General features: G+C 43.8%; 1 protein-coding gene and 1 non-coding gene across 2 annotated transcripts in view; one reads left to right on the plus strand and one right to left on the minus strand.

The window, feature by feature from the left end:
- The window catches only part of SACM1L (SAC1 like phosphatidylinositide phosphatase), a 58,724-nt gene extending 54,272 nt beyond the window's left edge, over window positions 1-4,452 (minus strand). Inside the window, exon 1 of the mRNA XM_053262014.1 lies at window positions 4,188-4,452. Within this exon, the coding sequence (XP_053117989.1) occupies window positions 4,188-4,225 (38 nt within the window). The 5' untranslated portion in view covers window positions 4,226-4,452. The remainder of the gene's footprint in view (window positions 1-4,187) is intronic.
- A 291-nt stretch (window positions 4,453-4,743) lies between these two features.
- Window positions 4,744-4,816, plus strand: TRNAR-ACG (transfer RNA arginine (anticodon ACG)). The gene has a single exon. It is a non-coding gene; the product is annotated as a tRNA-Arg (tRNA).
- The last annotated feature ends 7,689 nt before the right edge of the window (window positions 4,817-12,505 follow it).

Below are 12,505 nucleotides of genomic sequence, written 5' to 3' on the forward strand. Positions count from 1 at the left end.
GCACCTCCATCTTGCTTGGATTCAGCTTCAATTTGTTATCCCTCATCCAGCACATTACTGCCTGTAGGCAGGTATTTAGAGAGTGAATGCCATTTCCTGATGAGGAGGAGGAATAGATTTGGGTGGCATCAGCATACTAATAACACCCTGCACCAAATCTCCAGATGACCTCAACCAGCGGTTTCATGTAGATGTAAAAAAGCAAGGGTGACAAAATGGAGCCCTGAGGGACTCCATATAATAGCTCCCATTTCGAAGAGCAACCATCACCAAGTTCCACCACCTGGAATCTGCCTGAGAGATAGGAGCGGAACCACTGCAGAGCAGTGCCTTCTATCCCCAACTCCCCCAGGCGATCCAGAAGGATACCATGGTCAATGGTATTGAACACCACCAAGAGATCCAATAGAACCAATAGAGACACACTCCCTCCGTCGATTCCCTGGTAAAGGTCATCCACCAGGCCGACCAAGGCAGACTCAACCCCATAGCCTGCTCTAAAGCCAATATGAAATGGATCTAGATAATTGGTTTCCTCCAAAACTGCCTGGAGCTGGTTAGTCACCACTCTCTCAATCACCTTGCCCAACCATGGGAGATTGGAGACCGGCCTATAACTATCCATCACTGAGGGATCAAGGGAAGGCTTGATATTTAAGAAAGTTTAAATCTTTAAAATTTAAACAAATAGCAAGTCATACAAGAACTAGTTCTACCAGAAATTTTAATTGTAAGAATCTGATTAAACACTAATGGCAATTACAGATGTTTCTGCAGTCAACTACACAGCATAGGTACCTGAAGACCCATTTAGATCACAAAGCTTTATCTTACTAGAATTCAAGAGAGACAGAGTGTGCACCAAGGAAGAGAAAGAGATTCTGAAAGATCACCAGATTCATTAGGTCATCCATTATTAAATACACTGAGGACTGCACAATAAATTTAAAATAGGAAACAGCAGCACAATACTTGAGAATTCAAACTACAAACCTATACTTAAGATCCACTGATTTTTCACTCAGATTTAATTCTGCATAACTATATTTATAGTCAGGGTGCCAGTTGTCTTTCTTACCAACATTAAACCAATATTAACAAAAGACTCTTCATAAAGTGTCCCAAGCCACCTTTCTTCTCAGAACCATGTCAATCAGTCAGTCTTTATTGCGTTCATAGACCAACATAAAGTATAAGAGTGATTACATGTTAAAAGTGAGAATAGATAAAAAGTGATTACATATGGAACGGTACTTAAGGTACATAATAATATCAAAAATACTATTTTTGGTATTATTCTGGTGTATTTCTAATAGTAGTACACCAGAAGCATGAGGGCATAAAAGCCTGAAAAGTAATAAGAGTGCATAAAAGGCATAAAAGGGGAGGGCATAAAAATGGATGTAAAAAGAGTAAGAGACATGAGAAGACAGAAATATATAAAAGCCTAAGTAATAAAACTGGTGAATGGCCAGACTATAAGGCTATAATGAGCGGGGGGGGGGAAGGCGGGGAGCCTAAGTCTTTCTATTTAATCAGTATTGAGTGAGCAATTGGCGAGCCCGCCCTGAGTCACTGAGGGTCAGATTGAGGCTGATAGGGCTCACTGCCTACCATCTGCTGACAGATGCTGATCGCAGCCGCACAGTACCTGGCAATGCTATATTTATTTTATTTATTACATTTATATCCCGCTCTTCCTCCAAGGAGCCCAGAGCGGTGTACTACATACTTGAGTTTCTCTTTCACAACAACCCTGTGAAGTAGGTTAGGCTGAGAGAGAAGTGACTGGCCCAGAGTCACCCAGCTAGTTTCATATGTGATGGCAGGAGTCAGAGAACAGCAAGGAGCTGTAGAACTGGCTCCAAGGTCCTGGATACTTGCCTAACAATGGAAGGATGAGGGAGGCATGAATGTCTCTATAGAACTAACAGTAGAGGAGAACATGCTTGGTAGTTTCAATCTGTCCTAAAGCACAAGGGCATAGTTGCTCTGCAAATGGAGTCCTTCTATAACGGCCTTCTAGCACTGCTGAAGGGAGGTCATGACAGCGAACCAGAGTGAACGCCCTTCTGTGTTTAGGACCCTCCAGATGGGCGAGGTATGCTGCTGGAGAGGCAGAATATATAAGCCCATCACTGATATGAAAGTTCGGGATCCTGCTGAGATTGGTTTGGCACTTAATGTCTATAATGTGCTGATTGATGGTGGCTTTCGCCTGGTTGTAACTCATACTAAACAAGGTCAAGGAGGAAAGACCCAGAGTAGCTATTTTTGTCTTGATTGTCCGAATCCAGCTAGATTGGTAATCATCACGTAGGGTTAGAGAGGCAAGACCAACTTGGCAAGAGGATAGTCTGAGCCAGTAGCAGAGGATGGCCATCCACACCCTAACCTCCAGCTTGATCAAGCCTGTCTCCAGGGGCAGAGTGGCACTGGAGATACATCTTGGTAGTTGAAGCGCTGCCCGCAAGAATTTAAGATTTATTGTACAATGAATAAATAAATAAATAAAAAGTCCCAGAGTTGCAAAGCTGGGGAAGCGGCCCAGCTGTGCACCATACAGGAGCTGAGCTAGTGGCTTGGCTGCGAACAATTCAAGAGCTGCAGGTACATAATGGCCTCATCCGCAGGAATTCGAGAATGGCAGATGAGCTTCTCTGAGCATTTAGCGCCACATGTTCCCCATGAGCTTTCCTAGAGACGCCAGTCTGAAAAACTACCCAAGTATTTGAAGTGTGCAACTTGCTCCATCTTATGCCCCTCAATCTGCCAAACGTGGATCTTGGGCCTCCTGGCAAAGGCCCACGTCCCCTCTCTTTGCATGCCTAACACTGCTGGGCTAACTTTCACCTTCGACACCAGCTGTCTTTCAGGCTACAGTGCTGGGCAGAATGCAACTTTCTTTGTAAGTTTATTATTTGCATTTACTAGGAAAGAAGTTGGTAGAGATGGATCTACTTTTCTGGAACTATAGCAAAGCAAAAACATTGGTTGTGAAGAGGGTATTTGGAACAGGGCTACTATGAGAGCATAGAAACAAGCCATAGGCAGGCCAAGTGAAAAGAGGGAGGAAGATGACTTGAACTGAGAAGATGCTTTTATGTAAGAAGGTATAGGACACTTGTGTAACAAGGAAAGTGCATGCAACAAGCTCTCCTCAATTAGAATTACCACACATCAAAAAAAACTCTTATATGGGAAGAGCTCTGTAAGGATTTTGTCATGTGCACCTGACTCTGATAAAGCAAGCCATCGTTTACGACTGCTTCCACAATAAAGCAGGTTGCAAGATACTGCAGCCAGGATGTTATTAGAGTACACACACTGTTTGGAGGCAGAGCTCAATAGAAGAGAATAAACCTTCAATGTGAGGACGAGGGAGGAAACTAGGGGCTAAGACTATTGCCTATGAGGGGGAATCGGTGTAGGTCAGACAGGGATAGGAACATAGGAAGCTGCCATATACCAAGTCAGACCATTGGTCTATCAAGCTCAGTATTGTCTTCACAGACTGGCAGCAGCTTCTCCAAGATTGCAGGCAGGAACCTCTCTCAGCCCTATCTTGGTAGTTTGTTGGTTCAATAAAAAAAAATATTGTCCTATAATAAATAAATAAATAAATAAATAAATCTTGTCCTATCTTGGAGATGCCAGGGAGGGAACTTAGAACCTAGCGATCAGCGGGAAGAATGGCAGTGGAAGTGCGGTGTCAGGAGAGGACAAAGATGCTCACAGAGCCCATAGGGAAGGCGAAGCTGCCATGGGGCTGCTTTGGCCATCGACGTGGTGGGCGGCCTTTAAGTACGACCAGCACGTCGGGAAGAGGACAGCCTCGAAGAGAAGCAGAGGAGGGAGGGAAGCCCTCAGCGCCGGGCGAGCGGGGAACCAAGAGAGGGGGAAGGTGAAGGGAGGGAGCCATTTCCCTGCGACGACAGAGAACGCGGGAAGGAAAACGGAGGGCGGAAGGAGGGAGGAAGCAGGACACGGGCCAGTGGACCGCGGAGGGCAGGAGAACAAGGGGGGGGCCAAGCCGGGGGGTGGGGAAGGGGATTCATAGGGCCACTGTGGAGACAGGAAGGCGGGGGTTCCGTGCCTTATGGCGGCGCACTCTGAAGAGAGTCTTGCCCCTCGGGGGCAGAGTAGGGCAGCGGCCGGCATTTCCCTGCCCCTCTCCGGTCACTCACAGCTTTAGGTTCTCATAGGCTCCTCCGGCCGCCGCCATCGCCCCGGCCTCCCCTTCCGCCTGCTGCTAAGTGCCGCCCGGCTTCGGCTTGGCGTCCAGGACTCTCTCCGGCTCTTCTTCTCCGCTGCCGCCCCCCCCCCCACACACTTGACGCGTTCGGGCCTTCAAGACGGAACCGCGCTTAGGACAAACCTAGTCCTTAAGCATTTCGGCGCCTGGTGAAGGGCTGTAGAATGACATGGGGAGCTGCGATTGGTGGAACCTTGTGCTCTGACCACGCCAACCTATACTAGAACGGAAGGGAGAGTGTCAGACTTGTGACGCTAAGGTCCTGGCAATGCCGAATGGAAACGGGCCCAGCATTGGCCACCTTAACGTGAAGAAGCTTGGAGGCTAGGACACTGATTGGTGACTGAAGAGGGGGCGGATCCCGTAGGTTTTTGATTGCTGGATTTGGTCAAAGTTCTCCGCCCACCATTCCACTCTAAAACATTTGCAGCCAGTGGGAGGCCTGTCAATGAAATCAGAATACAAGCGAATATTGGTTGCTTTTAAGCGGGCCAGTGGCGCAATGGATAACGCGTCTGACTACGGATCAGAAGATTCTAGGTTCGACTCCTGGCTGGCTCGGTAAAATTTTTCCCTCTTCTCCTCCTTAATAAATAAATATCGTAAGACTTAATCTAGTTGTGTATTTTAGATTTTCTCCTGTTTTCACAATGCTATTATTTCTATTATTTTTCTACTTCTTGTTTTGCATCGGCTGTTTCCCTGTCATTGTTCATTAGTGGACTAAAGCGAATACTTCAATCAATCGATCAGTCTTCATTTTTAAGATGGTACAAATCTCTTTGTTGTTTTGCTGCAACAGAGTAACAGTTATCCTTCTGGAAACATAACTTTTAAATGTTTTTATCTCATCTTTCCTGTCCAAAAGGCTTCCCAAGGCACCTTACAACAAATAAAAAGGTAACCACTGAAACCTTTGAGGAAGAAAAATAAAAACCATGAAAATAAAACAATGGCAAACAGTACTGTAGTAAATTAATAGTCCCAGCACCAAAAAACCCATACCAATAGCCAAACAAACTTCACCTGCAAAAACACAACAAAAAAAGCTGCAGCTTTAAAGCCCACCGAAAAGAATTAAACGTTAGGGATTGACACCCGTTTAGGGTGGAGAATTTCCGCAAATCCGTAATTGTACATGTGGAAATGTGCTCGTTGTATTCTTTCTACATTTTGATAATACTGGAGGCATACTGGGTATACTTTTGATACTGTATATTAAATGGTGTACCAAAAATCTGCTGCAATATTATTTCTCAATGCATAGATTTTGCAACAGATTTCAACACTGCTTAAGTTACCCGACATATAATTATTAGCCTGTGACTATAAACGATCAATACAGGGGCGTAACTATAACAGGGCAAGGGGAGACAGTTGTCTGGGGGCCCACTGCTTGGGGGGGCCCACTGCTTGGGGGGGCCCCCAGAGGCAAGTCACATGACTGACTCCCCCAGCCGCGCACCCGCCCGGGCTTCCTTCAGTTGTATTCATCCTCCAAAACTGATGTGAGTATTAAGACCCGGAGCTACCAGAACAGCATGTCTTTCTCTAGTACCATTAAATGACTTGCATCGTCCACAATTTACAAAACCTTTAAAAAAATAATTTAGGATGATGTTCTATTGTGGCACATAGGTATATATATAAAACACTATGCTTTTTGTTACTACTATTTAGCCTTATTTAAGATTTCTTTACTTCATGAGCTGAGCTTCAGTGATGGGGGGGCCATTTTAAAATCTTGTCTCTGGGCCCACTCCAACCTTGCTATGCCCCTGGATCAATGACAATGAATTTAGAGTTAAACCAACATCCTTTTTCAGATTTGTGGAAAGAGAGTACAAATCTACTTATTTAACCAGCTTCTGATTGCATGCTAATGTTTCCTGACCAGCATTTTCATTTCCCATTACGATGAGCAATAAATTTCTGTCTGGACATTTAGAAACTGTCCCTAAAAACCAGTACATAGTGTTTAGGGAAGATTTATTGTGGCATAAGCTTTTGAGGATGAAAAATAAGCTATGGAGTAAGTGCTATGGCATTTGGTGACTAGGAGTCTTGCATGCTGAACAAAACACATCCAGGAAAACCCTGAGCCTGTGCTTTAGAAGTTATAGGGGGCCACCCAAATGTCAAGCATGCTGACTGAAATGCAGCTGGTTCTTATTTTTAAAACATTATTTGTTTCAATACATTAACAAACAATTAATCAATCAATCAAATCTAAAGGAACACTTCTTAAACATTCAACATCTGTGGTATCCCATACCACATGTACTATATCATATTCATCATGCTGCACAAGATAATTATTTTTATTTATTTATTTATTATCACATTTGTATACCGGCAGATATGTGTATCCCTAGGTGGTGTACACAATTTAAAACACAACAAATATAAAACAGAGTAAAAACAATTAAAACAATTTCACAGAATAGAAAAGTTTTAAAATTTTCATGGGTTAAATTAAAGAATTAAACAGTTTAAAACCAATTTCAGTTAAAAGCCTGTGAAAATTGGTGTGTGTTGAGGGTCTTTCTAAAAGCAATCAAAGATGAAGATGCTCTTATTTTGACAGGGAGCATATTTCAAAGCAACAGCGCAGCTACAAAGAAAGCCTGGTACCAAGTCGCCACCAAACCAGTCAGTGGCAACCATAACCATATTCCCCAAGATGACCTTAATGGGCGATAGGGTTCATGACAAAGAAAGTGTTGTCTTAAGTACCCTGGACCCAAGCCATTTATAGGTAATAACCTTCAATCAATCAATCAAAATTGGAGGTATTTGGTCCCTTCAGGTTGTCCCAGAGAGCAGTCTGGCTGCCACATTCTGTACCAATTGTAGTTTCCAGATGACGTACAAAGTCAGCTCACATAGAGTGCATTACAGTAATCAAGCCTGGAGGTTACCAGCATATGCACCACTGTTTTAAGGTCATTTACCTCCATAAATGGGCATGGCGAACATGGCGGACATTAAGGGCATGGCGGACATTAAGGTCATTTACCTCCATAAATGGGCATGGCGGACATATCAGCTGAAGCTGATAGAAAGTGGTCCTGGCCACTGGCTCAAACTGAGAAACTAGAGTGAGTTTTGGATCCAGGAGCACTCCCAGGGTACTGTATAGGCCAATTCCCTGACAGGGATCCTGATAAGGGAGACGGTATTATTATAGACCACAGCCACCCCCACCTCCCTGTCCACATCCTCTCACCTGCTGCACCACAGAGTAACCCACTGGGAGAAGCTGGGAGCCTGGCACCAAACTGGACTGGAAACCAGGAAGGACATCTTAGAAATATTTTGCACTCCTGCACAGGATTTTTACAAATTTACCACAACATATCCTGGACATTGTAGTTTAGTGAGAGTGTCAAGAATGCTTTGTTAAGGAGCCCTAGCCTCTCTCACCAAACTACCTAGTTAAGGAATCAAGCAGTATTTATCCCTGGAGTTTGGGATAGCCTGGGATGTCCCCAAGAGGAAATAGAAGCATGGAAAAATGCACCTTGGTTTCTTAAAACCAAGCTGATGGCATGTTTGTTTCCCAGCCATCCTGAAACAACCCCAGGCCAGTCTCATTGCCCAGATCCCCCTGGAACATGTTTTCAGTGTTTTATGCATTCCTACATGTCAACACTGAATAGTTCTGTTCCTCTTGGATCCACTCTGTTGCCCTAGGAGGAGTCCTGGCACCTTTGCCAACCTCCATCTCCAGTATAGCTTTCTCTAGCACTTTCTGGATGGTGTCCCCACCATTATTCTCACCTGCTCCATTGTCTTCCTACTGGAAATGCAGTATTCTCCTACTGCCCTCCCATTGTCTTCCTACTGATGGTCCATTAACAGCAAGGGCCAAGCCAATCGCCTTAGTCTTTTTCTTATGACTGCCTGAAACCAGTATTTTGTCTTTTTGTTATCAAGTTAAGCCTATCCACATCTGGCTATTTTTAATTCTATTTTTCCTATTATGACAGGAAGTGCCCTCAGGAGATCAATGACTCACCTGAGCCCATGTTTATTTGGCCCATACAAGAGGCTCCCAAAGCTCCATCTCTCTCTCTCTGCACACCATTTTTGGCCCTGCTGCTCCACTTCAACTGAACACTTGGCTTCATTGCATCTCACCTGGACAGATAATCTTTCGCACTTTATCCTCCTTCATCCTCTCAATCTTAAGTCTACACAAGGGTGTCGCTCTGTGTTAAAGTTTCAACCTGGCAAGGCAGAAACTGTTTAGTTCTTAACCAAGATGAGGAGGAAATGATTTTTCACGTTTTCCATGGGAAAGGTGGCCAATTCCTCCCCAGAATAAAGAGAGGACCTGTGAAAGGATCCTCAACCTGAAGGTAAACCCCAAAAGTTGCACTCATGAGGAGTGGCAAACGTGTAATAGATTTTTTTAAGTCAAAAACATCTAGAACACACACAAACTATTCTTTCATGAGAGTGCTGGTCATAGTGACAAAACCCAGGAGCAAATTCCTGTTAGTTTAGGATGACTTCAATACTGTCAACCACAATATCCTTCTGGATTGCTTGGGGGATTTGGAAATAGGTAGCACTGCTTTGCAATGGTTATGTTCCTATCTCTTGGGTAGATTCCAAATGGTGTCGCTTGGAGATAGTTTCTCTCTGAAACAAGAGCTATTGTACGGTGTCCCTCAGGGCTCCATCCTGTCTCTGATGCTTTTTAACATCTAAATGAAACCACTGGGTGAGATCATTAGATTTGGAGCAGGGTATTATCAATATGCTGATGACATCCCAATCTATTTCTCCATATCATCATCATCATGATGAAACAGCATAGCCCCCTTAAATGCCTGCCTACAGGCAGTAATGGATTGGATGAGGGATAAATAAATTGAAGCTGAATCCAAGCAAGATGGAGGTACTCATGGTAAGGGATCATACTTTGAGAGATGTGATAGATCTTCCTGTTTTGGATGGGGTTGCATTCCCCCTGAAGGGACAGGTACGCAGCTTGGGAGTGCTTCTGGACTTCCTATCCTGGCTGGACAGAGTGACGTCCAGCCAGGATGGGAAGTCCAGAAGCACTTCCAAGCTGTGTACCTGTCCCTTCAGAGGGAATGCAATCCCATCCAAAACAGGAAGATCTATCACGTCCCTCAAAGTATGACCCATTCATACGTGATATGACAGCTATGTCCGTTCCTTGAAGATAATGATCTCAGAACTGTGCTGCACTCTCTGATAACTTCTAGGCTTGACTACTACAATGTGCTCTACATGGGGCTGCCTTTGTATGTAGTTTGGAAACTTCAGTTGGTTCAGAATGCAGCCTCTAGATGAGTCTCTGGAGTTTCTCTGAGAGGCCATATTATGCCTGTTTTAAAGCAACTACATTGGCTGCCAATAGGTTTCTGGGCAAAATACAAAGTGCTGGTAATTACATTTAAAGCCCTAAACGGCTTAGGGCTGGGTTTCCTGGGAGAGCGCCTTCTTCTGCATGATCCTCACTACATTAAGATCATCAGGAGAGGTCTGTCTCTGTATACCGCCAGCTTGTCTGGGGGTGACTCGGGAGCGGGCCTTCTCTATAGTCACTCCGGGGCTATGGAATGCACTCCATATAGACATTTGTGGGTTAACATCTCTACCAGCCTTTAAAAGATACACTTTTTAAGCTTTTAGTAATCTCTGTATTGCTTTTAGTGATCTCTGCATGTTTTAAATTTTTAATTGCTGTTTAAATTTTTTAATTGCTGTAATCTTTGAACGTTGAATTGTTTAATTGTTGTTTAATAACTGGTTTTATTCTGTTTCTATTGTGTTTATTTTTGTGAACCACCTAGAGCCTTTGGAGTTAGACAGTATATTAAATAAAGAAATGAAATTTTTCCCCAGCCAATTTTTCCTCCCAAAAAGCATCCGGACGATGTCCTTCGAAGTCCAAGCGACTCTCCTGCCACTTGTGCCTCAAGTGTTCCTTCCCAAATGTCCAACTCCCCAGAGCTTCAGAATGGCCCTCCCTTCTCAAGGTGGCGCTTATTGTAATCAATAAAATATATTTTTATTTGGATTTTAAATCTGTAGTTGTCATTTCTTGTGAGAAACTGCTTGCTTTCTAACCCTGGATCGCTTTAAAAGGGGCACAACAGTGCCCCCTCATTATATTGTCTGTGGGTCATCAGGAAGTATGACTTTATTTCACACAAACAAAAAATTGTTCGAAATATATATTAGATATGTATATGAAAATTAAAGCATTGACTAAGACTAATGACTAATTGACTAATATGAAAGGGAGACTAGAAGTGTGAGCACTGTAAGATATTTCCTGTATTTGATGGAGCCGCTTTGGGAAGAACAGAAGGTTCCAAGTTCCCTCCCTGGCATCTCCAAGATAGGGCTGAGAGAGATTCTTGCCTGCAACCTTGGAGAAGCCGCTGCCAGTCTGTGAAGACAATACTGAGCTAGATAGACCAATGGTCTGACTCACTATATGGGACCTTCTGTGTTCCTGTGTTCCTAAGACAAGCCACAGCCCACTTGAACATTAATCTGGGAGAAAAGCTAGAATCCCGAACAAACACCTCCGTTTCAAGCATAAAAATAAACAAAGAAATAACAGTATACAGAAGCACACATCTAAAACTCCCCGGTACTATCGTTTTCTCCCCGCTTCTTCCACTATGTTACAAAAGTTTTCTTAGTTCCTGTGGTGTTGCCCAGGTGGTCCAACAAGCTGACAATCCCACAATGTAGGTCACTGTTGCAGTCTGACAGATCCCCTGCTCCTCACTGCCATTCTGTCCCCCAAAGTGCAAGTCCTCTCATCCTTTGTCACCAACCTTTACTGACAATATTATTATTAATTTATTTATTACATTTATAAACCACCCCATCCAAAGGCTCTGGGCGGTGTACAAATACAAATACACAATACACAGCTGTTTCCACTTCCCAAAGTCTCAATCCCACTATTTCTTCTGTACTCTTATGTTCATCCCTTTTCCTCCTCTTCCTCTTCAACTGTCCTACTTAACTTGCACACACCAACGTTCTTGTCTCCCTAGCAACTGTTGCCAGAAGCACCCTCCATTCTCTTGGCCCCTCCCTCTCTTCACTGCCTCCAGGACAGGAGTATCTGCCACATTTGCATTCTATGATGAACATTACTAGACATATTCTATGTATATAGCAATAGCACTTACATTTATATACCGCTCTATAGCCGAAGCTCTCTAAGCGGTTTACAATGATTTAGCATATTGCCCCCAACATTCTGGGTACTCATTTTACCGACCTCGGAAGGATGGAAGGCTGAGTCAACCTTGAGCCCCTGGTCAGGATCGAACTTGTAACCTTCTGGTTACAGGGTGGCAGTTTTACCACTGCGCCACCAGGGGCTCATTTCATATTGTTTCATGTAATATATTTTATTGGTTATTGTACTACTTAATGTGGTGGTCTTTCTTAAATAAGCAAAGTTGCTACTCTGGATAGATTTGCAGTGATAAGACCCTCAATTGGCAATAAGTGATTTAAGATCTAATCTTATCAGTTGCTTCTATAGGTTAGGTGTTTGTTGAAGGACAATCAAAGGTGGGCTATGGATAGCTTTTTAAAGATGTTCAGAATTTTCAATAATGGGGTGATTGATTGCTTGGTGAAAGTGAGGTGAAGCACAGTGAAAGTTGACCACAAAAAGAATACATTCCTCACTGATGGGTCTTGGATTTAGTCTTGTTTATGAGAGTTTTTCTGACAGAATGGATGCCCAGTTGATGTTTTGATCAATAATATAAAGAGGGTACACAAGCTGTGGAAGTTCTTCTTTAAGTGATTTGGTTCTTGTGTGTAAAAAGTGATGGTGTCATTACAGAAACACTTAGAGCAAGACCAAATGTTGTTGTTTTAAATGTATTTTTAATGGCAAGATTTGTAGTTTAGATAGAGATGAAAATATAAGTCGGTTGTAATCTTTTGTTGACTAATCCTGAGAACAATGAAAAAAGGAATTTGTGGATTTTCAGTAGTACTAGCCGACCTGCACAGAGCATCTGTACGTACTTTGGGGCTGGCTGTCCCCCCTTCCTCCTGCCCCCTCCCCCTCCCTCCCTCCTGCCACACTCTCTTGCCCTCCTGCCTCCCCTCGACCCACACTCTCTTGCCCTCCTGCCTCCCCTCGACCCACACTCTCTTGCCCTCCTGCCTCCCCTCGCCCCACACTCTCTTGCCCTCCTGCCCCCCTTGCCCCACTCTCTT

Source organism: Hemicordylus capensis, chromosome 6, assembly GCF_027244095.1.
Source record: "Hemicordylus capensis ecotype Gifberg chromosome 6, rHemCap1.1.pri, whole genome shotgun sequence".
NCBI lineage: Eukaryota > Metazoa > Chordata > Lepidosauria > Squamata > Cordylidae > Hemicordylus > Hemicordylus capensis.